Source organism: Solanum dulcamara, chromosome 11, assembly GCF_947179165.1.
Source record: "Solanum dulcamara chromosome 11, daSolDulc1.2, whole genome shotgun sequence".
Classification (NCBI taxonomy): Eukaryota; Viridiplantae; Streptophyta; class Magnoliopsida; order Solanales; family Solanaceae; genus Solanum; species Solanum dulcamara.
The window spans coordinates 45,689,946-45,716,227 of NC_077247.1; the positions used below are offsets into that span (position 1 = coordinate 45,689,946).

The following is a 26,282-nucleotide window of genomic DNA, read 5'->3' on the forward strand; positions in this document are numbered from 1 at the left end:
TGAGAATGTTGAGATGGATGTGTGGGCATACCAGGAGTGACAAGTTTAGAAATGAGGCTATTCGAGAAAAGGTAGGAGTGGCCTCGGTGGAGGACAAGATGCGGGAAACGCGACTGAGATGGTTTGGACATGTGAAGAGGAGAGTCCCAGATGCACCAGTGCGGAGATGTGAGAGGCTGGCCATGGATGGTTTCAGAAGAGGTAGGGGTAGGCCGAAGAAATATTGGGGAGAGGTGATCAGACAGGACATGGCGCATTTACGATTTATCGAGGACATGACCCTAGATAGGAGGGTGTGGAGGACACACATTAGGGTAGAAGGCTAGTACATAGTGGTTTTATTCTCCCTTATTCGTAGGCGTATTAACGCACTATGATTTCTTTTACTCTGATGTATGTTATTTATGGTATTTATGTTATTATCCAATAATAATATCTACTGTTTTTTGTGCTTTGATTATACTATTGTTTGGACCGTTTTCGTCATCTACTTATCTACTTATTTACTTTAATATTCTTGTCTGACCTTTTTCTATGCTTTTATTGAGCCGAGGGTCTTTCGGAAACAGCCGTCCTACATTGGTAGGAGTCAGGTCTGCGTACACTCTACCCTCCCCAGACCCCACAATGTGGGATTTCACTGGGTTGTTGTTGTTGTACATTTTAAAAAAATCTTTAAGTAGTAGCATATGACAAGGACTTTGATATAACTTTAGGGAGAGGAACGTGGATCTACTTGCAAAGTAGACCTAAAAGAAAACTTTTTGAAGCATAATTAAAAAATATTTTTGCTAGAGATTATTCTACCTTGGCTTGTAATAGTAATATAACTCTACCTATTGACAACACAATTTTTTTTAGTTCTCAACGATTCTATTTTTCTTATGAAGCATAATTTATATAATTATCTCATTTCAACTAAAAGAATTATGAGGACCAGTTTTATATTTATTTTTCTCGCAAAGAAAATTAAAGATGAAATAATTTACTCTATAGTATCATCGTTTATTCTTTTACGTATGTAAAAAATTATTTTTGTAACTATTCTTTTCTTGGTTGAAATGTATTTATAATGTTATTTTTTTCCTTTTTATTACATTATGAATGTAATAGTATATATTGTTTTTTGTATGTCTTAACTATATAACTATAAAAATTTATGTCTATATATTATTTAGTTGTGATTTTTGTAGCCATGTAACACATCTCTTATGCAGCCAAATCATTTATTCTTTTTTTTTGTTTTATTTAATTTCCTCCCTTACTTTTGTTATTCATATTTATTTTTACAAAAAAAAACTAATGCATAATAATTAATGTATTTGATGTCTATTAATATTATACATTCAAGTTGTCAATAACTAATATCTCTTTGTCTTCTTAGTAGATTATCATTTCAAAATATAACCTCTAATTATTTCATTTACTTCACTATTCATATATTCTAAAATTTTATTTTATTATGTACATATGAAAGATTTATACTTAAAAAAATAAAAATAAAATTATTTTATCAATTAAAAAAAATAAATGAACTATCATATCCAGAATGAATACGTAAAAATACCTTTATTAGATTTTTTTTTTTTTTTATTTTAAAATACCTTTATTAGTAAGAGGAATATTCGAAGAAAACAAAATGATCAAACATTTATAGTTGGAAACTTTTTATAAAAATAATAAATGCTTAGTCAAAAAAACCAGTTAAATATGAAAACAGTGATAAAAGTTGACTAAGAAAAGTTTGGTAGGACTCATAATAGAGTATATTTTATAGTAAGATTTATATGCATGCACTATTGGAGTGCTGTCGTTTCTAATATAAAATATATTGCAGTACTAATCAACACATCCCATTATTGACTTTGTTTCCTTCTAGCTCTCTCTACAAGCAACATATGTTTTAATAAATCAAATTTTAATAAAATAATTGAAAGATATTTGGAGTTTACTATGAGTGTTGAGGCTTCTATTATTTCATCTGCTCTCTTTGTTTTCTAGAATTAAGGTATGAAAGTTTTACAGTTATATATTAATTATACATTATGATAAACTAAATAAACTAAATATAATTAACTATATATGAGGTATACACTTGTTATAAATGAAGTATACACTAATAATTCAATCTCGATCAACTTAAATTTATTTTTAAATAATTTTAAATATGAAATCTCTCGATGTTTCGAGTCTTGAAATATATAATTTGCTCAAAACGATTCTGCAACAAATGTAGAAGAAGAAGCAAGACTAAAAAAAAATCATAAGTAGATGAAGAAGAAGAAAGAAGGTAGAATAGATGTCTTCAAAATTAAAGAAAGTTTTTTTTATAACAAATTAAATCATTGGTGTTTCAAAAAATAAGAAGTAGGTCATCTATTACTATATTTCTTAAAGTTAAAAGTTATTAAGTTAAATTTTCGAGAGATGTTTTCAATTTTTTTAACTCAAGAAAATAAAATTCAATATGTTCCATAGGCATAGAAAGAAATCATGATATTTAAAAGGTAAAATTTAGAAGATAAAATTGATATTTAAAATTGAGAGAGAAATGAAGAATAATTATTTTTCAAAGTTGGAGGGGAATTTGGTTTGTAACCCATTAAATAGATTGGGCCATTAGTCTCCAAATTACAAGCCCAAGTCATTTCTTCCCAAATTAATTTCGGCCCGCAATTTTTGGGTTAGTTCTTCCCAATAGTCAATTGAACCACTACCACAAAGTACACAACTCACTCTGCTGTGACACTGCCGGCGACGATCTGCTTAACTCATCCTCTTTCTCCGGCGAAGACGTCTACTTGTAGGTTTAAGTACTCTCTGCTCCTCATTAGGGATAATTTCTAATTTCTTCTCCAAATGCTTATTTTGTGTCTGCTTCAACCTATTTGTTATGGATTATAGCTACTGTGAGAAATATACCAATTAATCCTCCTTTCAGTTTCCGATTTTTAAAGTTTTCTAATCGTTTCTTTTCTCAGAAAAAAAATAAAAAACATAAAGCTCTAGAACAAATTTGAAATTTTATCACATATTAGAGAGTAGAGTCTAATTTTGGTTTGTTGTCAGAATATAGATGGACTGCAAAATTCTATCATTGAGTAGTTCCTGTAGCTTGGCTAGTAATCTTCGGGCAATTCATACACGCAATACTGTATTTTATCGGAAATATTCTTATCTGCCTGCAGGTATTACTTTCACAAGTTCCTTCTTTTGCAGAATGTTATTTTGCATTTTATGCATGACAGTTTTTGCAAAACTTTTAATTACAGTAGTAGCTTTTAGTTGTTCTTATTGGTGATAACCATTGCAAAGTTCTATACTTCAAATTAAATGTGTCTTCCTAGAGATTTACTGTTGGGTTAATGTGTCATGTTGTTTTTGATGGTTATTAACAGGGTTAATTCGTAAGTCAATTAGGTGCTCAATGAAGTCGTATAAGTTATCAGAGCTTACAACTTCTGAGGTTGACAGCCTCAAAGCTCGTCCTCGCATTGATTTCTCTTCCATTTTCAGCACAGTGAGTTAACAGTGCTTCTTGAACTGATTTCTTATTTTTTCCCCTTTAACTTATTGTACAGTTCAATCTAGTAGACTTGTTTTGAATGTTGAATGAATTGTATCAGGTTCAACCCATTGTTGATGATGTTCGTAATAGAGGTGATGCTGCAGTTAAAGAGTTAGTGCTTGTTTCAAAATGTTACCCTATATCTGCTATGTCAAATCCCCTTATTTTCCTCTTCGCTTTCCATAAGGATGCAGAACATGAGTTTACCTTTAATGATTTAAGGAAAAAGAATGCAGAACATGTGTTGTTGATCCATAGAAAATGCCAAAGATATGCTCCATGTGGAGGTCCTGGACTATTAAACCATATATAAACAATTTGTGTAATATTAATGAATGATGTAATGGAAATCTCTCCTTACATATTATGTTGTAGAAAATTATGTTGTGTGTCCTCATTCATATTGCATGGACCAAAATGATAATATTAGTAAGTGACATAAAGATGAGGTTTATCATGCTCCACATTTCAATCTCTGGTACAGTGTTCTTAAAAATGAGAAGTGCAAAAAAATGACAAGGTTCCATGTAGAAGATCCAACTGGATGGCCTTTGTGGCTTTGCAACTGTTAGCCTAAACATAAAATATAAAAGATTAATGATTCTATAATGCCATATCAGACTCTCCCTCCCCCTCTCTCTCTCTTCATTTTTAGTTCCCTTTGGAAACACTGGATATTGTGTCAACTTCTTAGTTATACTTTCTTTCATTAATTAAAGCTGATAACAAATATCTTTGGAGCGTGTTTTTACTCTTTCTGTAATTGGTTCTTATGTACTTTAGTTGACATTTTTTTAGTTTGATGGACGAAGTAATTTCAAACCTTCAGAATATCCCGAAGTTTAGATTAACTTGCCATAGAACGTACAAAAATCTTCATGTTTTTGCTCCTTGTCCATCACTTAGCAATTTTAGGAGTTAATAGTTCCATGTGAAACTAAAATTTGCCCCTATATGTAATCTGTCTTGTTGTATTGATGTTACTTTGTTATGATATCTGTAATGTGCAGTTACACATCACGGTTTGACAAAGTTGTACTGGACAAGATAGTTGAAGATGTCAATGAGCTTCCAGATCCCGAGGTATGTATTTGAATACACATCTTTTTTTTTAATGACAGCAATGGGGATTAAAGAGAGTATGACATTTTCTAAATAATTTTTCTTAAAAGACAATTGACTTCAGCTTTTCTAATTTTCAATCTAATTGCTTCTTTATTTGACTCAGCTTGATTCATCTGTTCAAGAAGCATTTGATGTGGCATATGACAACATATATGCCTTTCATGCTGCTCAAAAGCCTGTTGAGAAAGTTGTGGAGAACATGCATGTAAGTTTTGTGGATATTGTACAGGATTGATCTCAGTTGTGTGGCCTTATGTAGAAACATTGTGTTGACATTCTTACTTATCCTTTAACTTCTGTATTTCCTGCTTTGTCAGGGCGTCAGATGTAAACGTGTGGCTAGGAGTATTGCCTCTGTAGGGCTTTATGTTCCCGGTGGAACTGCTGTTTTACCTTCTACAGCTCTGATGCTTTCAGTTGTATGGTGATTCAATTTTCTGCTCTTATTAATCATTTCTTTCAACTCTAATTCCCTGAGTACAAAATCATCAATTTTTCCCTTTGGCCAGCCAGCACAAATTGCTGGATGTAAAACAGTTGTACTTGCAACTCCACCTTCTCGGGATGGCAGCATTTGCAAGGTATTTGTTTGCCATCTCACTTTGTTAGTATAACTTTATCAATGGTCATTTATTTGGACACCTTTTTTGTAGGAAGTGCTTTATTGTGCCAAGAAAGCAGGTGTGACCCACATCCTTAAAGCTGGGGGCGCTCAGGTATATGATGATACTCTTCCTTGATCTCGCATTCATCAACCGATGTTGCCCCTGATTCATTTCAATTAATTTCTTACTTTTTGGAACTCAAATCTTTTACTAACTGGGCCATTTATTGTAACTTTCTTACAGGCAATTTCTGCAATGGCCTGGGGCACTGAATCATGCCCAAAGGTACAACTTTCACCTTAAAGAATTGAAGCCTGGCATATTGAATCATACAAGCACTAGTATATTTCTATTGCTTTGCTGAGTTTAAGCATGAGACACAGAATAATGTAATTAACACGAGTACATGCAAGCAATAAATTTTGGCTTGAGTAGACTGTAGACACACACATTAAATTTCTGAAGTGTTCTTTTTTGATAAAGTAAGAGATTATCATTGCATGGGCCCCAAATTACAAAAGGTGTAACCAGTTGGCTCCAGTACAGAAGGGAAAAAAACATTTCAGCACTGGTACAAGTAATCTAAGCTAGAACTAAGGAGTGAACAAAGTCCAGAAACATGTCACTGCTATTAACAGGTGAAAGAAAATTTCAACTGAACAAATTAACTAACCATTTAGTCTTCAGAGAGTGGGTAGAAGTTGATATTCCATCAAAGCATCTGCGATTCCTTTCATTCCATGTAACCCAAAGAATGACTGCTGAGATCATCCTCCAGACTTTCTTGATGCCTTTGTCAACTCTCCAAAAATCCAGCTGATGTAGGGCTCCTTGATTGACTTGGGCATACTCCAGGGGAGGCTATATAGAGAGAAGAAAAAGTTCCAAATATCATCTGTGATGGGCAGTGCAAAGACAGATGGCCAACACTCCCAAGATTTCTGTTTGCATAAATAGCATCTGTTTACTAGATTAAGTTTCCTTCTGCTAAAATCATCTTGTGTCAAGCATGCATTACTGAGAGCTGTCCAGGCTAGGCATGCAACTTTGAGTGGTAGTCTGGTCCTCCAAACATGCTTCCTATTCCAGTCCTCCAGAATTCCACCTTGTAAACACATTAGATCATAACCTTCCTTGACTGAGTATTTCCCGCTTTAGATGTACTCCAAATGATTCTATCTTCTTGATGCTCATTAATGTTGAAATCTGCCAAGGTTGCAAGTAGAGCAATCGGGTCATTGATTTCCCAATCCTGTAGGTTCCTTCTGAAGGAGGGGCTCCATATGTTGTTGTCTATGTACTTGGTCTAGTGCACCAATGATTCAAAGAGCCATACTTGGCATCAATGACATCTTTCCAGTATCCTTCTCCTGGTTGACCATACCTCCATAACCTTTTCATTAGCATACTTTGGTTGTGAAATTTGAGATTCCTGATGCCTCGACCCCCTTTGGACTTGGCTTGAGTGACTCTAGGCCAACCATTTGACTAGAGAGAATGTATGAGTTTCACTATTACCTTCCCATAGGAAATAGTAAACATTCATTGAGATGATCCTAATTAGTTTACGATTGAGGCATATTTGTTTTATTCATGAAATAATATAAGCTTTAATAATTGGACAAGGGCCGATGGAAAAGAAACTATGCATCCCTTTCATTAGTCCATATTTCCTTTAAAACATGATGTCCCTGCAGTTATTGTTATTGTAGGAAATGCTATTGCTTGAAAGAGGGACACTGATTTCTAGGCAGTAACAGGAATTAAAGCACGTGTGTTGTAAATAAGAATGTGCTGAATAGATATTGCTAAAGGAACCAATCTTAAGGGAAAGCCAACAAAGCAACTATGCCTTGTTTTATTGATTGCTATAAAAAGACGATTCCTTGTTATATTGATTGTTCGAAAACATGATAGATGATAGTAGGTGAACATAATATTAATAGAATTTTGCACCTAAGGGTGTAGCTTAGTGATCAATGAAGTGGGTTGATAACCATGATGTCTCAGGTTCAAATCCCTTTCTCCCCATATGTCCTAGGCTTGGTGGACAAGGTTACCTAGTATGGTGGGAGGTGACAAATATTTCGTGGAATTAGTTGAGGTGCACGCCTAAAACCACCATTATTAAAAAAAAATATTCATAGAATTTTCTTGAATCATCAAAAAGAAAATGAGAATTTTGAAATAATTTTTTTTAAGTGGTAGTCGCCTTCTATTTTATAGGGATATAAGTTTACTGGGTATTGTTTATAGATTTTAGTAAAGAGGATATATGTTACAAAACTTGGATGCTTGGGGAAGTATTATCTTCTATGAGGAGGAACTGCATCTCAATAGCCGCTAAATACAAGCATTTCTATGCAATTCTTGTGGACACTGTGAAGAGCTCAGGGGCTCCTTTTCTTTTTTGCTTGGACAATGAGAGCATGAGCTACTTCTAATAGATCTTCATGACAAGGGACAGAAGGAGAGTGGTAAAGAGATAGAAGATCTTATGTTGGTATATTCCTTTTTTAAAAATTATTACTCCCTCCGTCCCATTTTATGTGGCACCATTTGACTTGGCATGATATTAAGAGAAAAAGGAAGATTTTTGAAACTTGTGGTCTAGAATAATCCTTAGACATTTATGTGGTTGTAAATCATTTCATTAAGGATAAAAGGAGAATTTTAAAGTTGAATTGTTTTTAATTATAGTAAGGTGACATTCTTTTTGGGGGGATTAAAAAGGAAAGGGTGCCACATAAAATGGGACAGAGGGAGTATTATTATCATTATTTAATAATAGTATTAGGATTAGAATCCAGATGGAGTTTTTCTTGGTTAATTTACAGAAATGGAAGATTACCCTTTTTGTGTTGAGTAAATCGAATTAAGGCTTAATAAAACAAGAGTAGGACTGAGAAGGCTAGATAGTACCATTGGTTTTGGTCGAAAGAACAAGAGAATGAGAATAGAAGAAGTTAGGTTAGGGAGGCGAGCAGTCCAGTCTGATATTAGCTCAGGAAAGTCTGTCGATTTTTTTCTGCAGTGGTTTAGGAGCAGTTTTATCCTATAAAATACAGTATAAGTTTTTGGAGTATTTGACAATTTACCTTTTGTTTCTTCTAAAAAAAGTTTCTGGTACTTGGCTGAAATTTATATTTTATTAGGGTTACATTCAGTCAATCACTTCTCAGAATATATATCAAGGAAGATGCCCCTGTGTACAGTGTATGCAGTTGATCCTTATTGTGGAACATTGACAATATTTCTTACAAAGGAAAGTAATTATGGCTTGTATAAGCACATACACATTCTATTTGTTCCTTATACATCTGTAAATCTAGAGCTACTAGCCTCGATGTCCTTGAATCCTGTGGTTGCTTTGTAGATACCTTACTGAAGTTGGTTTCCTTTCTTATTGGCCTTTGGATCACTTTACAATCAAACTTTCCTTTCTTTCTTTGATAATATTTAAAGGGGAAGCATTACATTGCCATCTATGCCAGGTTGAGAAGATATATGGGCCTGGGAACCAGTATGTCACTGCTGCAAAAATGATTCTGCAGGTATTGGTTTCAAGTAAGAGACAATCTTAGGTTAGGGATATTTGCAATGTAGATAAATGTCACTTGAAATAAATATGCAGCTGAAAGACTAATGTCCTCACTTTAAATTGTCTTTTGCTAAGTAGTATTCTCTCTCAACAGAACAGCGAAGCGATGGTTTCTATTGACATGCCTGCTGGGCCTTCTGAAGTCCTTGTTATAGCTGACAAGCATTCCAGTCCTGTCCACGTGGCAGCAGATTTACTTTCACAGGTATTAACTCCATTTTTCACTGCTTGATCAAGTTTCCATTCATACTTTCAGTGTCTTAATCAAGTGCTCTTATTTCACATTGGGACAGCTTATGTCTCTTCTGAGAGCAAAATAAGAGAAGATTTAAGCTTTTCATAGTGAAGAAGATCAACTGTTAATACAGATTAAACTGAAACTTCCATCAATTCCTAGCTATCATTGAGGCAAAGACGGCGCAATGGGCAACCTCTATTTATTCTTATCACCTCTTATGCATTTTTTCAGGCGGAGCATGGGCCAGATAGCCAAGTCGTACTGGTTATTGCTGGGGATGGTGTTGATCTAAATGCCATTCAAGAGGAAATTAGGAAGCAGTGTCAAGCGCTTCCAAGGGGAGAATTTGCACTTCAGGCACTAAGCCACAGCTTCACTGTGTTAGCACGGGATATGCTTGAGGTATGTTTGTGATTCGTTGATCTTGGTTGGCAGAAATTTGCATAGAGTTGGATGTATACTTGCTGTCATTAAATAATTCTGCCTGAACATATTTTTAAAAATTGATTACATCATTTATGTAATGCAATATTCCTTATAAATTTCTTTGTCAGCTACAGTCTTTTCTCTTAAACTTAAATCAAAATCTTTTCCAGGCAATTTCCTTCTCAAACATGTATGCACCTGAGCATCTTATAATCAATGTGAATGAAGCTGAGAAGTGGGAAAGTTTAATTGAGAATGCAGGTACTTTAGATCCATGCGTTTGCTAAGTTTTTCATTTTCCATTTGGCATATCCACTCTTCTGTTTGTACGTTTTGGCTATTGGGGCTGCTGATGTTTTTGTGTATCTGAAATATGATCCACAATCTTCTCTTGGTTTTTGCAACGTTAAGGCGAGATATGTAGTGGGTAATATGTTCATTTTTATTCTTCCTATCTTTTTAAATTCCTTTGTGTGAGTCTCCGTCCTGCCTTTTGTGATCCTCCATTGAATAAAACTTCTCCATATGATTTAACAGCCTTTTTTCTTTACCCGAGATTTTTGTTTCATTTTCTATTTTCCCCCTTGTCTCATCATCCAGCTGGTTAACTTTAGTGGTTTAAGACTGTATTGAACTGTATGAGATTGATAGTTTTTTTTTCCGTATTCCTTTGAACTGATGACAAATAGAAGGTTCATGGTGGCTGGCCATTGGTGAACCGGATTAGTTTTCTTCACTAGTGATCCTGTGAAGTGTTTGCATTGTTCTTAAATTATTCCGTGTCTCCTTTTTTCTTAGAAGATATTCGTGCATGGGGTAGTTGCCTAGCCTCTTCTTCTTTTTCCCACATAGTGGTCAGTCAGCTTGGGTTCCTAGGATAAGGTCTAATATTTCACTTCGGTAGTTGACATGCCATATTTTTCTATTTCGGAGTTCCGGGCTTAAAGAAATCTGGATTTACATTACAGTATTACAGATGAGGCAAAATGAAAGTACTCCCTGCACTCAACAACTATAGGGTATAAATAATAAGTAGTCTGCACACTAATAACCTATCTACATTAGGAAGAAGGCCTTTTTATATGGCTCACAATCAACTGAAATTATAAATTATGGAGGGAGCCTGTTTTTTCAAACAGACTGATTGATGTTACAACTATTGAGAAATTGGATGATGCTACTTCCTCAAGTTAAATTGTGAAACTTAGTAAAATTTAAGCAAATTCATTTACTATAAAATCAGCTGTATGTTCATTATGGTCACAACTGGCGAACAATCTCAAACATTATTAAGAGAAATTTCAGAACTTCCTCCGAAGAAGAAAAGGGAAGAAGAAAAACTGCAGAAACTAGAAGATGGTATGATGAATATTGAATTACTGTCCTTTCAATCTGTGTTTATGTGTGTGTCTGTTTCTGTAATTTTGTTTATTCCACGTACGAAATTGACACAATGCCAAGCACCAACTACTTGCGTTGATCAGTGGTGATGGATGCTTTTTCCTAGACTTTTTTGTCAGTCTGGTTTGTCCGATTGGTGGGAGCTGTCTAATGCTTGTCCCAACTTGGGCTCTTTAGAATAACAACAACAACAACAAACCCAGTATAGTCCCACCATGTGGGGTCTGGGGAGGGTAGGGTGTACGCAGACCTAACCCCCACCTTAAAAGGTAGGGCGGCTGTTTCCGAAAGACCCTCGGCTTAAGAGAGAAGAACAAGGGAGGAGAAACAAGGAAAACAAAGCATAGGTCAGTAGAGCCAGGCATATATCAAACAATATAAAAATATGAATAATGAGAGCGATAAAGTCAGGGTAGGAAAGATCGGGGATAAAGGAGCATTAACTACTATAGATAAAATAGGATACCCAAAGTAAACTGGGCCAACTAATATAAGCAGTAATCCCATGCAAAAATCATATGTTAATAAACAAATGAGCGCGACTACGACTACTATGGAGAAAAGATAGGCCACCTAGCCCACTATCTTAGTCTGAGTCCTCCATAGCCTCCTATCTAAGGTCATGTCCTCGGTGAGCTGCAACTGTGTCATATCATGTCTAATCACCTCTTCCCAATACTTCTTCGGCCTCCCTTTGCCCCTCCTGAAACCGTCCATAGCCAACCTCTCGCACCTCCGCACTGGAGCATCTGTGTCTCTCCTCTTCACATGCCCAAACCATCTCAGTCTCGCTTCCCGCATCTTGTCCTCCACCGATGCCACTCCCACCTTGTCTCGGATATCTTCATTCCTAATTCTATCCATCCTAGTGTGCCCACACATCCACCGCAGCATTCACATTTCCGCGACTTTCATCTTCTGAACATGAAGTTTCTTGATTGGCCAACACTCCACCCCGTACAATAGAGTCGATCTAACCACAAACTTAGGCTCTTTAGAATACAACTCAAAAATGTTCATGTTCATGTGCTAATTCTGATGTCTTCAGTGTTCGTATAGATACCAGGAAAGTTGGGTTGGAGCCTTGGAGGTTCATATTTTACCATCAATTAGCAATTTACTACTAATTAATCATGTTTCCCTTTGGTAAATCTAACATATAAATAATCAACACTGAATACTTGCAGGTTCTGTATTTATGGGACAGTGGACACCTGAGAGTGTAGGAGATTATGCAAGTGGAACTAACCATGTTCTTCCAACTTATGGATATGCACGGATGTATGGTGGGGTCTCTTTGGACTCTTTCTTGAAGTACATCACTGTGCAGTCTTTGACAGAAGAAGGGCTGAGGAATCTTGGCCCTTACGTAGAGAAAATGGCTGAAGTTGAGGGTCTGGATGCCCACAAGAGGGCTGTAACCCTTAGACTGCAGGACATAGAAGCGAGGCAAGTATCGCACTCAAGATGATCCCTCTATTTGTATGCATGAAAGAATAAATATTGAGCAATTCCAACCCTTCATGCAAATCCGAGGTCGTTTATAGTTTTGTTGAGGAGTGTTGAAGCTCTATGTTACCTGCACTCTGATTTTTGTCCTTCCAAGTGTTGAATCAAACACACACTTGGAAGAAAAAACAGTAATGGTGCCATGGATGAGCGAGTTCTTCTGCTGTATTTGTTAGAAATAAATTCAAACCAGATATCTGAAAAGATGATTTCATCAAATCTAGTAGTACTGAGTTTGAGGGTTGTATTTTAATTGGTCTTTCGCCATGCTTTATAACAAAAGTTGTATTGGAGCAAACGTGTAATATTTTGGATTGTATGTGTAGTTGTGGTGACAAGAGGTTGCTTAAGCTACACATAATGAAGAGCTAATTTGAATTTATATCCCAATTAAGGTACCAAGTGTATTCTATAGACAATCTTTCAATGGTTAGTTATGCACGTTAGACAACGATTCAACTGATTGATAGTCGAGTTGATTTATGCCCTAATTATGGTGCTTGTGAATCCATGATTTTTATAAAAGTAGGTATTTTATGTACATATTTTCCTAATATGTAATATGGATATACTAATTATGGTACACATCACCTTTTATTAGTGAATTGATATTAATAATTGAAAGTTGAGTTACCACTAGTCAATGATTTATCTTATATAAAATTAAAGAAATATCTTCATTTTTCCAAGTGAATTATATAGTTAAAGTAACATCTTTCTTTTTTTTGGCAACGTAAATGCATTGTACAACTCAAAATCAAGAAATACATCTCGTCAAGAACAACCACACAAAGCAAAGCTGTTTGGCGGCTTATTTTTAAACCCATCCGATCCAACCGAAGATGAATGGTGCTATATTCATTTGGAGGGTACCACAAGATTTACGCCGAGAAAGTGTTAGAACTCAGCGTAAATTCCAAGCCGATGAAAAATGTACAAACATTGTAGCTAAATGTACAACCTGTGTGCCACAGAATTTTTTATTTTTTTAAAATTTATTTGCAAGCGCATCAATTTCCCTTTAATTTTCTGATCTTCATCATCAAACCCTTCACACTCCAAAATACGTAAGAGTCCACAATTGTTGAATTTCGCTTGTTATGGAAGATACACAGCCAAATAAGCAAGCCAATGACGAAGACCTATTCGACGATGCGGCGGAGGAATTCCCCTTCGACGATTGCAGCGTCATATTTTCCGACGCCGAAACTGGCGTATCGGAGGATGACGTAAACCCCAATCAATCCCCGGAAAATGACGATTTTACTTCGTCTTCTCTCCGGCACCGGCGACCTTTTTCTTACAATGATTCTGGTAACGAGTCTGCTAAATTTCGACCTTCTATAAGTTCCGGGAGTTATTCGAATTCGAGAGAGCGAAAGTTAAGGTTCTCAAGGAAATTGATGGCATACGATCAGGATAAGAACGGAAGTTTGAATAATATAGAAAATTCGAACTCAATGCAGCTTGATTTGAGCACAAAAAGTCAAAAAGGTAGAGGTGATGAAGAAAATAAGGAGATTTCGATAGGTATGAATGCAAATAGTGTAATAATAGGTACTTCGAATGATGATTCTTCACTGCTGAAAGAGGATTCTGTAATTACGGATGTGAACAATGACGGAATCAATAATTCAGAAGAAGTTAATTCGCATTTGAGAGAAAGTGATGATTCAAGTTCGAATGTTTTGTTGGATTTAGCGAATTTAGTGATAAAATCTGTTGGATTTCAAGTGAATATGTTGATAACTATTGTGAGTTTAATAATAAAGCTGTTTACATTTCCTGTATGGCTAATTTATAGCTCGTATATGTTTGTGATGGATCCATTTCAAATAATGAGGCGTGTGAAACGATATGTAATACACAGGTTTATGAGCAGTTTTGGGTTTGTGTTTGAGAAGATGTTGAAATTTGTATCTGGATGGTTGAAGGAGCAGAGTTCAGTGTGGAGGTTGGGGCTTCAATTTGGATGGGGATGTTTGTGGTCTGTGTATGTGTGTTTTGTGTTGGTTGGATTGTTGGTATCAGCTTTTATAATGGGCGGCATCTTGATGAGAATTATGGTGGAAGAGCCAATCAGGATGAACGAGCCTTTGAATTTTGATTATACAGCAAAGAAGCCAGTTGCATATGTGCCGATAATAAAAAGTCCAGGTGTGACCTGTGGTGTAGATAGTCAAGTGGAGGTTGGAATGGTTGATGGGGTGCGAGTTATCCCACCTAATCATAAGCTGCAGGTTACTGTTTCACTAATGTTGCCTGAATCAGATTACAACAGAAACTTGGGCATTTTTCAGGTATGAGCCCAAGGACGTTTGTGGTTGATACTTGATGGATTTTTTCCTGCTATATACAGAATAGTGATAATTGGAACTTCTTGTTAAGAGTCCATCAACATGGGTTCATTGACCTGGTTGGGAAGTAGTTTTTTAAAAATAAATTGTGAAGTTATTGCTTTAGTTTATGCGTAAAAAGTAGTCCCAACAGCTATGAAGTCGCTTGACTGTCTACATGTTGTCCATATTTGTTATGTTTGGTGCTTTCTGCGAGGATGGAGTTCTGTTGTATATTCAGATGGAGGATATAGTCTAGACATGGTTTTCTATTGCAAAATGATTATAAACTGCTATCTTCCAGATTAGTTTAATTAATGCATACAAATAGGAAGTTGGAGTTTGAATAAGCTTTAGATATCTGTTTGCTGACTCTGTATCTGGTTTGTGTATGACATGTGATAGGTTTCTAAGCTAGTGAATTTTTTAATTGATATACTTTTTAAAAAGCTGCATATAAAAAAGGAAGGGGGATCCGGGGAGGTGGGGAAGGGAGATAGTTAAGAATAAAATGTCTCACAGTGATTTGAATATTTGACATTAGTTTCTTTCTCCTGTCCAGCGTCTATTTACCAAGTTAACATGTCTGCTCCTCTAATTCCAGTTTCATCTTGTCCGTTTCGTTTATGTATTGAAGAACTTGGCATGATTAATTTCATTGATTCCCTCCTCGTAGAACTTCAAGCCTACAACCTATTTTAGGAAAGCAAAGTTGAGATTTACATTGTCGACCCATAGTAATTCTCGTTACTTGAATTGAATGATTTGTTGGTCTGTGATGCATTTCTACATGTTCGGTCTTACCTGAATGATTTAGTAACTTTTTTGTTTCTTACATCTGAAGGTGAGGGTGGATTTCCTCACTTCTAATGGTAAAGTGCTATCTAGCTCCAGGCGACCCTGTATGTTGCAATTCAAAAGCAATCCTATACGCCTTTTTTCTACTTTCCTTAAAGCTGCCCCTCTTGTCACTGGATATACATCAGAATCCCAAAAGTTGAAGGTAGACTTAAGGGGCTTCTCTGAAGGTTTCATTCCAACTGCATGCTTGAGGGTTATCATTGAGCAACGAGCTGAATTCCATCCTGGAGGTGGAATTCCCGAAATATATGCTGCCTCTTTAACACTGGAGTCTGAACTTCCTTTTACGAAAAGAATGCTATGGTATTGGAAGACAACATTGTTTGTGTGGGTTAGCATGATGTTGTTTACAATGGAATTCCTTCTCGCTCTTCTTTGCTGCAAACCTCTTATCATTCCGAGATCAAGATTGAGGCGTGATCCAAACAGTCGTACTGGGTCACAGAACAATCCACCTATTGGACGGTAGTAAAACCTTATGGTTTGATCTCTTGAATCATGCTGCCATTTCTTTTTTGTTTGTACATAACAGGTAATCTTTTTCCCCAAGTGTAACTTATTTTAACATGTATGCATAGTGAATGGTTTTTATTTTTTCTCTGAATATGTACACCCTCTCAAGAACTTCCAGTTTCATTGACTAGTATATCATTGTGTCCTGAATTTTACAAATGTCGGATACTTTGTGTTTCCTAAAAGTTTCCTCTGTAAAGCATCATTTAGAAATACTGCCGATATAGTCATTTCCTATATGGACAGAGTTCTGAGAAATTTAATGTGGTTATGGGACTACTTCTGTTAGTGTGCTTGTGATAGTATTTTCTTATGGTAAAACCTCAAAATGATTCATGGAGAGCCTCAATGGAAGGATATAATCTAAAGATTAGCTAAACAGTAGATACTTTTAAAATCTAACATATAAATTATAACATATGGTAGCTGCCAAATGCTTCTATCAATTCTAAAGAATTGCATAAGAGGACCAGACCATTGGTTTTTGTATTATATATTTTTTTGGCTAATCTACTGCTGAAAGAGTTAACTTGGACCTGAGAAGTGGTTGATTAATCAGACCGGGACAGTAGTATCTGTCGTTTATATTTTGTTTCGGGCTAATCTTCTGAGAAAGGGAAAAAACACAGTGGTTTCATTATAGGTCTTAACAGACTTTATGGCATTGTAAACCAGATACCAGCTATAGCTCCTGCTGTAGGACCCAAAATGTATATCCATTGTTTCTTGTAACAATTTGATAGAATTACTGGTCCCAAACTTCTCGCGGAGTTCATTGATGCCCCTGAAATAGGCCTGTTCATCACACTATCCCAATGTGTAGAATGAAGAAATTAAAACTCTAAATAACACCACTAGAAACTTTTACTCCCGACTCAATTATGTGTGTTGGTCCTGTACTCGTTTTATTTGTGAAAGTCATTTTATTATGTAGGTTCATCCCCAAGTTCTCATTCTTGTAGCTTTTCGCTTAGTTTTAACTTCCAATTGCTGATGATAGTCTGAACTCTGAAGTATTCTTCTACTTTGAGTTGCTCATGTTTATTTTCTGAAGCTATTTTAGGAAAACACGTAGTTTTAAACGCTTAGCTTTAGAAATGCATTCTGAAATGGGTCCAAAGTAAGTGGAAAACCAGAAGATATCTATTTAGCATACCCAGAAAATAGAGTTAATTGTGACTACAGCTCCAATAACATGTCCAGTGAGTTCTCCAACCTGCATCATTAAACAGAGAGAAGGATAGAATAAGTCAAATTCTGCCCTAGGACCTTTACATTTAAACAAGCAGTGATCACTAACAGCTCGATTATCCACTGCGGTGCCTGTAACAGCAAACATGAGGTTGAAAGTGATCAAGAATTCTAATCCAAGAGACTGCAAATCTGAGCCAGCTGGTATTGTTCTCAGAGACTGAAGTTGCTCTTCCTTGAACATTAATCTCGTAGTGACAGTTGCTAGAGTTGCTCCCACGACTTGTGCTAATATATATGCTGGCACCTGAAAATAGAGTATCCCCAAAAGTGAGGACAAACATATTTAAGTATCTTTTTTGGATGTTTAGTCCTTTCTTGCTTATTCTTGTTGTATTTTGGGTAACTGAGAATGGAGAAACTTACATGTCTCCATGCTATCCTCTTCCATAAAGCAAAAGCAACGGTGACAGCAGGGTTAAAATGGGCACAAGAAACAGGTCCAACAGTGTAGATCATAGCCATCATATCCAAACCCCACAAAACTGTTATTCCTAGAAGGCTCATGTTCTTGTTCACCACCATGGCAGCAAAACCAGCAAACATCGATAAGTAGGTGCCTAGAAGCTCTGCACTAACTGCATTGATAACAGAAGATTATTCATTAACTGGCTCCGATAAGAATATGATTTTACTTAATTCCCCTTTGAATGTGGAGATAGGAGGAATTCATATTTGTTTCTTTAAGGTGGGGTGGGCTGGGTGGCAGTTCATAAGGTGGTGGAAATTTGGAAACATGAATTGACTTCAAAGTTTTTTAGTGCCCTTTTGGAAACACATCCTTTTACCCTTTTGCTAATGTAAGTATAACACAAGAACCGTAGTTTGTGAAATGGAAAATGACCAATATGTTTCAATTCTCTGTAATAAACAAAACTTAGGAAAATCCGAAGGGTTTATGGAAAATATTGCGCGCGTTCAAATGCTCAAACAGAATCCAATACTTTGTTCTCTTAATGACAATAATTCTATTGTTTGGGTTAATTCTTATGGTAAAGTGACTTGTGCCATTAAGTTTCACTAAATTGCAATGTATACTCAAAGCACAAAAGATGTCAATCAAGCTCATTTTAATTGTTCACGATGGGAGAGTTGAAATCTATAGTAATGTTGATTGGGGTGGATCGACAAATGACAAGAGATCAACTTCAAGATGAGAAAAGATCATTGAGAAAACATCTTGGTGAAATGCATTGAACATTCTATTGCACATAGTTTTCGGTGCTACAATCTAAAAGTTAGGGTTTTTCTCCGATATTACATCTTTCCCAAAGTGTAAATTCTAACAAGGGTGTGTTCGGTACACAGACATATTATTTAGAAAATGTGCCCCGCTCCCACCCCTTATAAATCCCAGACTCCCATCTTTCACCCTCACAATGTTTGTTTAGATTATATATAAATGCTCTTCACACAATATTTTCTGCTTACTAAGAAAATATTTTCCTTCGCAAAACACACCGTGAATTCTAATTAGACGAGATCTTTTTTTTGGATGTACCATAGACTATGTATTTGATTATGTTTGAAACGAGAATTATTTATTTTGGTACGTGCTATTATCTACAAATTTTAATGTATAATTAGAATGGAAGTGGTAAGAGCATCAAAATACTATTTAAGTTCAACCAAAAAATATAACAATGAAATAGACTTGTTGCCTAAAACATCCATATACACAAATCAGCAGTCAAGGAGCTAAGATGTTCAATCCATTCTTATCACAAAAGGAAATATTTGCATTGGGATTTCTCCAACATATTCCAAAAAGTGTAAGGAAATTGGAAAACAATTTTAGGTGGAAACTTGCTAGTGTTAATAAACGAGACAAAAAGTTTTCCCCAACTTAAAAAAATCAAATAATAGTGCGTGCATTACTACAAAAGTAATGGGAATGGTGAAGAACAACGGAATATAATGTTGTGGATTGAATAAGATCTTTCCATCTTTAACTAGATATTTTGAGTTGAGCCGATAATTGAGAATGAAAAAATCTCGATAGTTTAGTAGGACACAAATTCAAAATAATCCTTAAACAATCCACTGTAAAGTACTCCACTGTCGACATATTCATTAGATTATTTTACTTGTTTTTTCGTGTACAAAAGTTAAACAAGACTAATTTGCAACAGATTTTTCTTTCTTTTTATCTATTTCTCAAAAGAAAAAAAAAAGTAGTTCTAATTGGAGGGGTTACGTAGTAGGGATTTGGATTTGAGAAAAGATCCACTTTTAGTAATCTCACGTAAAGGCTTATCAGTAAATCTGATGATGTTGTAGACCCAAGCACCTGCTATGGCCCCAGCTGTTGGGCCTAACATGTAAACCCATAGACCTCTGTAATGGCTTGACACTATTGCTGGCCCCAAACTCCTTGCTGGGTTCATTGATGCCCCTGATATAGGTCTGTAACAAACAACAATAACATCATAATTCATTGAGATATTTCATCATATAGTATATATTAGATAACGTATTCTATCATTTATTATATAACTTTAAAAATAATCAAAGAGTAATAATGAAATTACGTAATTACCCAGCAAACATCACATTAAGCAACACGGTTGCCCCCACAGCAAGACCAGCAAGTTCTCCAATCTGCAAATAATATTTTAATTAACCACCACAAAACAAAACAAAATCAATCATGAAATAATGATGATTCAGAACAGTCCACGTATAATTAAATTAACAAAGTCACAATCTTCTTACTAATTTAATCATGATTATTGACTACCCTTAGCGTACGATATATAGTCGATTGATATACTACATTAATAATTGCATGCAGAAAAAAGAAAGAACGAAATTATTATTTTTAATTAGGTTTAAATAATATACTAATTTAAAAAAAAAAGAGATTAAGAAAGAGTAGTTACAGCTCTATTATCAGTTGCGACACCAGAAATGACAAACATAAGATAAAATGTGATTATAAATTCGAGAACAAGAGATTGAATGTCTGATCCAGTGGGTGAGGTTCCAACAAAGTGATCATGTTTCCCATTAAATATTAATCGTAGGGTCCCACTTGCTAACGTTGATCCAATCACTTGAGCTGCCACGTAAGCTGGTACCTATGAAGAAAAATAAAAAACCTCATTACTATAGGTTAGAAAAAAGAAAAAAAAACAGTGAAATATCTTTAGTGTTCTCAACTAATCAAAACTAACAAGATTAGTATAATAAAAGTTGGAAAGTTTTACAAGAAAAAGACTCGGGAAAAAGTCATACAGATCATTATTTCCTTATTAGAAATCTGTAGAGTCAGTGTGTAGGTATTTCAATTAATGAGAAAAAAAGAAAATTCATAATCCGTACAAACCTACATTTTCTCATATGAAAAATAATTTCCTATATAATTTTAACTTAGTATAATTAATATTCATTTTTTTATTATATTTTTTAAGATATTATATTCAAAGAGTGTTATGATAAAATTATTCTTCTATTTATAATTTTTTAAGAATTGTGCGTAAAATTAATAATGAATAAGTAAAAATGGCCGGAGGGAGTATTTATATATTGCAAACATTGTGACTAGTGATAAAAGCAGTTTTTAACCAAAGGGTGTAAGACTTAAATTTTTGAACTTTCATATAAAATGTGATTTTCTGACAAAGTGGGTACTGCGTAACCCCTGCCTCTCTAACTCCGCCCTTGATTGTGACGAATCATTTAGAGATTTGTACTTTGTGATGTTGATACAAACATGGTGTTGACATTGTCTCCCTTATAATTGAGTAGAAATTTGAGAACCCTAAAAGTAAGAAAATGATTACCGTCGATATTGCTCAAAGGTATCAAGACCAATTAACTTGTTAGAGTGGGTTGTACAGTCTTACATTGATTGGAGGACCATCCTTCCATCGTGATCTAGCTTTTTGAGTTGAGTTAGGATCAATTTATAGGAAAATTTATGAGAATTGAAGATAGGTGTACCTGTTTCCAAGGGAACCTTTTGTTAGAGGCAAAGGCAATAGTAACAGCAGGGTTGAAATGAGCACCAGAAATGTGTCCAACAGAGTAAACCATGACCATCACCACCAGCCCCCACACTATGGATATCCCCGGAAAAGTCACCATTCCTTTGTCTGCATTCACCGCTACTGATCCACACCCCGCAAATATCAAGAAGTACGTCCCTAATGTCTCCGCTATTATCTGCACATTAATATTGAGCGGAGTTAAGAGTATCAGAGCGACGAGTTCCACCGACCTAATTATTTTTTTTTAATTTAAAAATTCATCAAATATGTACAACTCACCTTTTGGATGAAAGGAACAGTAACAAAATTGCAGGTTGAGGTTGAGGAAGAATCTTGATGTGATGATGAATTAACACAATTTTTATTGTTAATCTCATCATCTCTAATATTCAAACTCACTGATCCATTAGTCCCTCCACCACCACCACCTATCTGCTGATCACCCATAGTTCAACAAAAACAGGGGCGATGAACTTATTGTTTATAGGAAGAAGTAAGCAAACAGAAATTCTCTAATTTATAAATACAATTACAGAGATGAGCACAAAGAATATAGATATATATGGAAACAAAGAGAGAAGGGGAATGGGGCCTATTTATTTTTATTTTCATTTTCTTTTCGGAGAGATCAATGCTACCTTTGACTTGAGAGATTTATCTCAGGTTTATTACCCCCTCCTGTTCAAGTTGATTGTCTGATTTAACTTGCATAAAATTTAAAAATGTCGGTTTTTCTTTTGATTTTTATAATTTTAAATATATCATATGGAAAAAATTAAAATTAAAGAATTTTCAGAAAAGAAAAGAAATATTATATTTTAAATAAATTTTTAAAAAAGTAAAACAAATAAATTGAAACATAATTTCTCTCTTCTTTTTATATTGTCTTGATGCATTTTTTAAAAATCTATTTCAAAATGTTTATTATATTTTTAACTAAATAATTATAATTGATCTTAGGTTATAATTTTTGTTCTTAAATATTATAAATTAAAATGTATCACATAAATTAAAATTAAAAGTGAATGTGTAATGGTAACCTTGCAAAACATGGAAAGTGACTCGTGACAACAAATAAAACTGCATTAATGATATTAGTGGATATAATTTGATTTTGTAATATTAAGAAGTTACATAAACATTTATTATTATTAGAAAAATTAGGCTAATACTATTGGAAGTGTCGTACTATATTTATTAAAATGATCAAATGTAAGGCATTGAAGGCTGATCCAACAACCCACCGGTAATACAGAAAAGTTATGAATGCAAAAGACGATAGCTTTTAATTTTCACAACCATTAACTAACTTTCCTATTATCTATAAATGACAAATGGTAACTTCTTTTTCTTCCTTTTTCCATAATTGTAAATATGCAAATCACTACAAACAAAAAGTAAGGTATAACGATATCAAACTGGCATTTCCACTTTTAGTAGTTTTACTTGGAATATTCTTCATGAATTATACATCTTACGACTCTCTTTGGTTTAAATAGTCGAATAACCTACTATTTAGGTTAATTCTTATTTTATAACTTTATTCTCTACATCTTTTCTAATTTTTCCTTTTCAAGAGATTCTGATCGATAGTAATGGCTAGTGTGAAACCATCTTATATCGTATTATTTTCTCTGTTTTAATTTATTTTGTATTCTATTTTTTATTTAGTATGTTTCAGAAATAACAATTCTTTTCTTTTTTGAAAATTTTTAATTGCAATTTTTCACATAATTAAACATGTTTAAAGTCACAAGATTTAATTTGCATATAATTAATTTAAAACATAATATTCAAATTTTAAAAAATTCTTTATTTTCTTAAACCTCATATCAAATCAAAATATGCCAAATAAATTAAAATGGAAGGGGTATATTATACCAATAATAATTACTACACAAGAAGAAGATCAACCAAAAAGAAAAACGAGATAGAGTACGGGTGTATTTGGTATGATCGAAGCAAGCTGGCAGAGCTAATATATAAGAGGAAAGGATTTTCAATTGATGAAAAAAATAGGATAAAAAAATTATTATTTTTTACATCGTCAATATATATAACTAAACTTCGTAAACAAATTGTTGGATTTCTTGAAATAAATAAATAAATGAAAATAGTGTAATGGAAAAAGGGTGCAAATTTAGTTGGTTTAGATTATAAGTTTAAATTCTTGTTAGACATTAAATAAAAAACTTATATCTTATTTTGAATCATTTGATATAAACTTCTGGATCTACAAATTGGGGGAAGATATAAACTCCTAATTTTGGTTTAAACTCCGTACCTATATTAAAAAATTCATTAAATATGTATAAATTATTAATTTAAAATTCATCAATTTTAAAACATCCCTTTAGTATACTCACAGCCGAATCATGCATGGAATAGAAACGTTATTTAATTTTCAAATAAACTAAGTTTTTAATTAGATAATTTCATGGTGGGAGGTAGCTGATCAACTGCTTATTCAGTTACTTTAAAATCAAGTTAACGAACTTCATACCTTCCTTGCTTTTATATATATTTATAATCATACAATTTTATATTGTCTTTTCCACGAATTGTGACCTACTACTCAAATATTTGTGTATTTACACTTTGATCGTGACATCATACATCAATCTTTTCTTAGTGTGGGTATACCGATCATATATAACTTAGTTTTATTTATAGAAGGGACTAGTTGCAACATAACGTTCCTCGTCTAGACATGGATTCAAAAGTTGTACAAAATAGAATTAATTAGTTTTTGTCAAAATCGTTGAAAGAGAGACCGTTGACTTAGAAAAGAATGGACAATACTATTTTATTAGTGGTTATGCAAAATTTTGTGCAAACAGTATCGATCTAATCAATTTGTAAGTTGGTTAATTAGGATCTAGAAGAACGATGTTTTTAAGTATTTATTTTATATGTCAAATTGATATTTGCTCGTGTTGACTTATTATATAAAATATGCATATTAATTTTTAATTAATTTTTTTTTTTTTACATATATATGTACGAAATATTTTTGTGAAGCGATATCGGATGACAGTAGCCCTACTAAATGATATTTCTGCATGCCAATGTTATCAATTATCATGTCATCCATAATTAATCGACATAAAATTCCTCTAGAAAAAGAAAGATTTTGTTATACAAGTAGTTACTCATTTCTTTCTTATCCACTAATTTTATCGCCTACTTTTTCCTGCCCAATTATATTATCACTTGCCTTTGTTATTATGACTCCCTCCCCTTCCCCGACTATAAATAGCCTGTATGTTATGATATTAAAACACACAAATATCTCTCAATTCTCTCTTTCTCTTACTGTCTTTCTTTATTTTATAACATGTTATCAGCACGGGACTCCATCACTTTGAGCTATTTTAAAAAAATAACAAAAGAAAAAGAATTTTATTTTCTTAAAATATCTAATATCTCTAAACTTAAATTTGTTACTCTTGACATATGTTCGTGCTATTGGTGCACTTATGTATCTTGCTAACACAACTAGGCCTGATATAACATTATCTGTTAATTTGCTGGCAAGGTATAGTTAATCCCCAATGCGAAGACATTGGAATGGTATCAAACATATTTTGCGATACCTAAATAGTATCATCGATATGAGTTTGTTTTATACTAACAAAGGTTGTGCAGATCTTATTGGATATGCAGATGCATGTTATTTATCAGACTCACATAAAGCTCGATCTGAAACAGACTATCTATTTACATACAGAGGAACTGCTCTATCATGGCGATCTACAATGCAGTCTATTGTTGCTACTTCTTCAAATCATGTTGAAATAATAGCAATTCATGAAGCAAGTAGAGCATGTGTGTGGTTGAGATCAATGATACAGTTCATCAAAGAAAGATGCAGCTTAAAAAATGATGTTAAAGTACCCACAGTTATATTCGAAGACAATGCTGCGTGCATAACTCAATTGAAAGGTGGCTTCATAAAAGGAGACCTAACGAAACATATTTCACCAAAATTATTCTTCACACATGATCTCCAGAAGAATAGTGATATTTGATGTACAACAAGTTCGTTCGAGTAATAATCTTGCAGATTTATTCACAAAGGTATTACCAACATCAACTTTTAAGAAGCTAAGATATAAGATTGGAATGCGTCGTTTCCAAAATATTAAATGAAGTTTTCATTAGGAGGAGTAAAATACACACTGTACTCTTTTTTTTCTTAACCAAAGTTTTGTCCCACTGAATTTTTCCTGGTAAGGTTTTTAATAAGGTGGACTCAAGGCGTAATACCAGATGTGTGTACTTTTTTTTTATTAGATTTTTTTCCACTGAATTTTTCCTAGTAATGTTTTAACGAGGCACAACATCTATGGGTGTTCAGGATAACTATATATATTATTTCTTGTAAAAATTTTAATGAGGTACATTACACGTGGACATCCAAAGGGGGGTGTTATACAATTGGCTGTTCATTTCTTTCCTACCCACTAACTTTGTCCCCTATTTTTCCCTACCCAATTATATCACCACTTGCCTTCATTATTATAACTTCCTCTCCTTCCCCGGATATAAATAGCATGTATGTTATGATATTAAAACATACAGATATCTCTCAATTCTTTTTTTTTATTACTGTCTTTCTTTAAGTCAATTTGTTTTATAACAGATTTAAAGTTTTAGTGCCGAGTACTAGTCTCAATTTAATGGCTATATATATGTAGGCTGCTAAAGTAGTAATAAAATGTACTCCCTGATCTACTATTTTTTAACTTGCCAAATTTTTTGGCAATTTAGCATTATTCTTTTAATATATTAATAGAAATATATTTTTTTATTCTTAACATTATTTAGTCATTCCAAATCAATTATGAAGTTCA

General features: G+C 34.0%; 4 protein-coding genes across 6 annotated transcripts; 2 read left to right on the top strand and 2 right to left on the bottom strand.

Annotated features, from left to right (window-relative positions):
• The first annotated feature begins 2,694 nt into the window (after window positions 1–2,694).
• LOC129872829 (histidinol dehydrogenase, chloroplastic) lies at window positions 2,695–12,854 on the top strand. 3 transcript variants are annotated; one of them, XM_055947739.1, is made up of 15 exons: window positions 2,695–2,803; window positions 3,070–3,188; window positions 3,399–3,520; window positions 3,627–3,679; window positions 4,579–4,651; window positions 4,797–4,898; window positions 5,011–5,112; window positions 5,203–5,274; window positions 5,347–5,409; window positions 5,542–5,583; window positions 8,793–8,852; window positions 8,994–9,104; window positions 9,369–9,539; window positions 9,734–9,824; window positions 12,152–12,854. In XM_055947739.1, the coding sequence occupies exons 2-15, from the start codon at window positions 3,077–3,079 to the stop codon at window positions 12,433–12,435; spliced, it is 1,458 nt and encodes a 485-aa protein (XP_055803714.1). In that variant the 5' UTR covers window positions 2,695–2,803; window positions 3,070–3,076; the 3' UTR covers window positions 12,436–12,854. The 3 variants fall into 3 exon arrangements, with proteins under 3 accessions (XP_055803714.1, XP_055803715.1, XP_055803717.1); XM_055947740.1 differs by having other exon boundaries at window positions 3,077–3,188; XM_055947742.1 differs by lacking the exon at window positions 3,070–3,188 and having other exon boundaries at window positions 2,696–2,803.
• Window positions 12,855–13,375: 521 nt separating this feature from the next.
• Window positions 13,376–16,342, top strand: LOC129874754 (seipin-2). Its single transcript, XM_055950104.1, has 2 exons — window positions 13,376–14,773; window positions 15,654–16,342. The coding sequence occupies exons 1-2, from the start codon at window positions 13,574–13,576 to the stop codon at window positions 16,137–16,139; spliced, it is 1,686 nt and encodes a 561-aa protein (XP_055806079.1). The 5' UTR covers window positions 13,376–13,573; the 3' UTR covers window positions 16,140–16,342.
• A 346-nt stretch (window positions 16,343–16,688) lies between these two features.
• Window positions 16,689–19,502, bottom strand: LOC129872623 (aquaporin NIP1-1-like). Its single transcript, XM_055947561.1, has 4 exons — window positions 19,472–19,502; window positions 17,801–18,012; window positions 17,340–17,681; window positions 16,689–16,790 (listed from the first exon to the last, which is right to left on the bottom strand). Exons 1-4 carry the CDS (start codon window positions 19,500–19,502, stop codon window positions 16,689–16,691), a joined length of 687 nt encoding a protein of 228 aa, XP_055803536.1.
• Window positions 19,494–21,999, bottom strand: LOC129874922 (aquaporin NIP1-1-like). The gene is made up of 5 exons (XM_055950313.1): window positions 21,706–21,999; window positions 21,380–21,601; window positions 20,317–20,514; window positions 19,974–20,035; window positions 19,494–19,840 (listed from the first exon to the last, which is right to left on the bottom strand). The coding sequence occupies exons 1-5, from the start codon at window positions 21,871–21,873 to the stop codon at window positions 19,615–19,617; spliced, it is 876 nt and encodes a 291-aa protein (XP_055806288.1). The 5' UTR covers window positions 21,874–21,999; the 3' UTR covers window positions 19,494–19,614.
• Window positions 22,000–26,282: the final 4,283 nt, after the last annotated feature.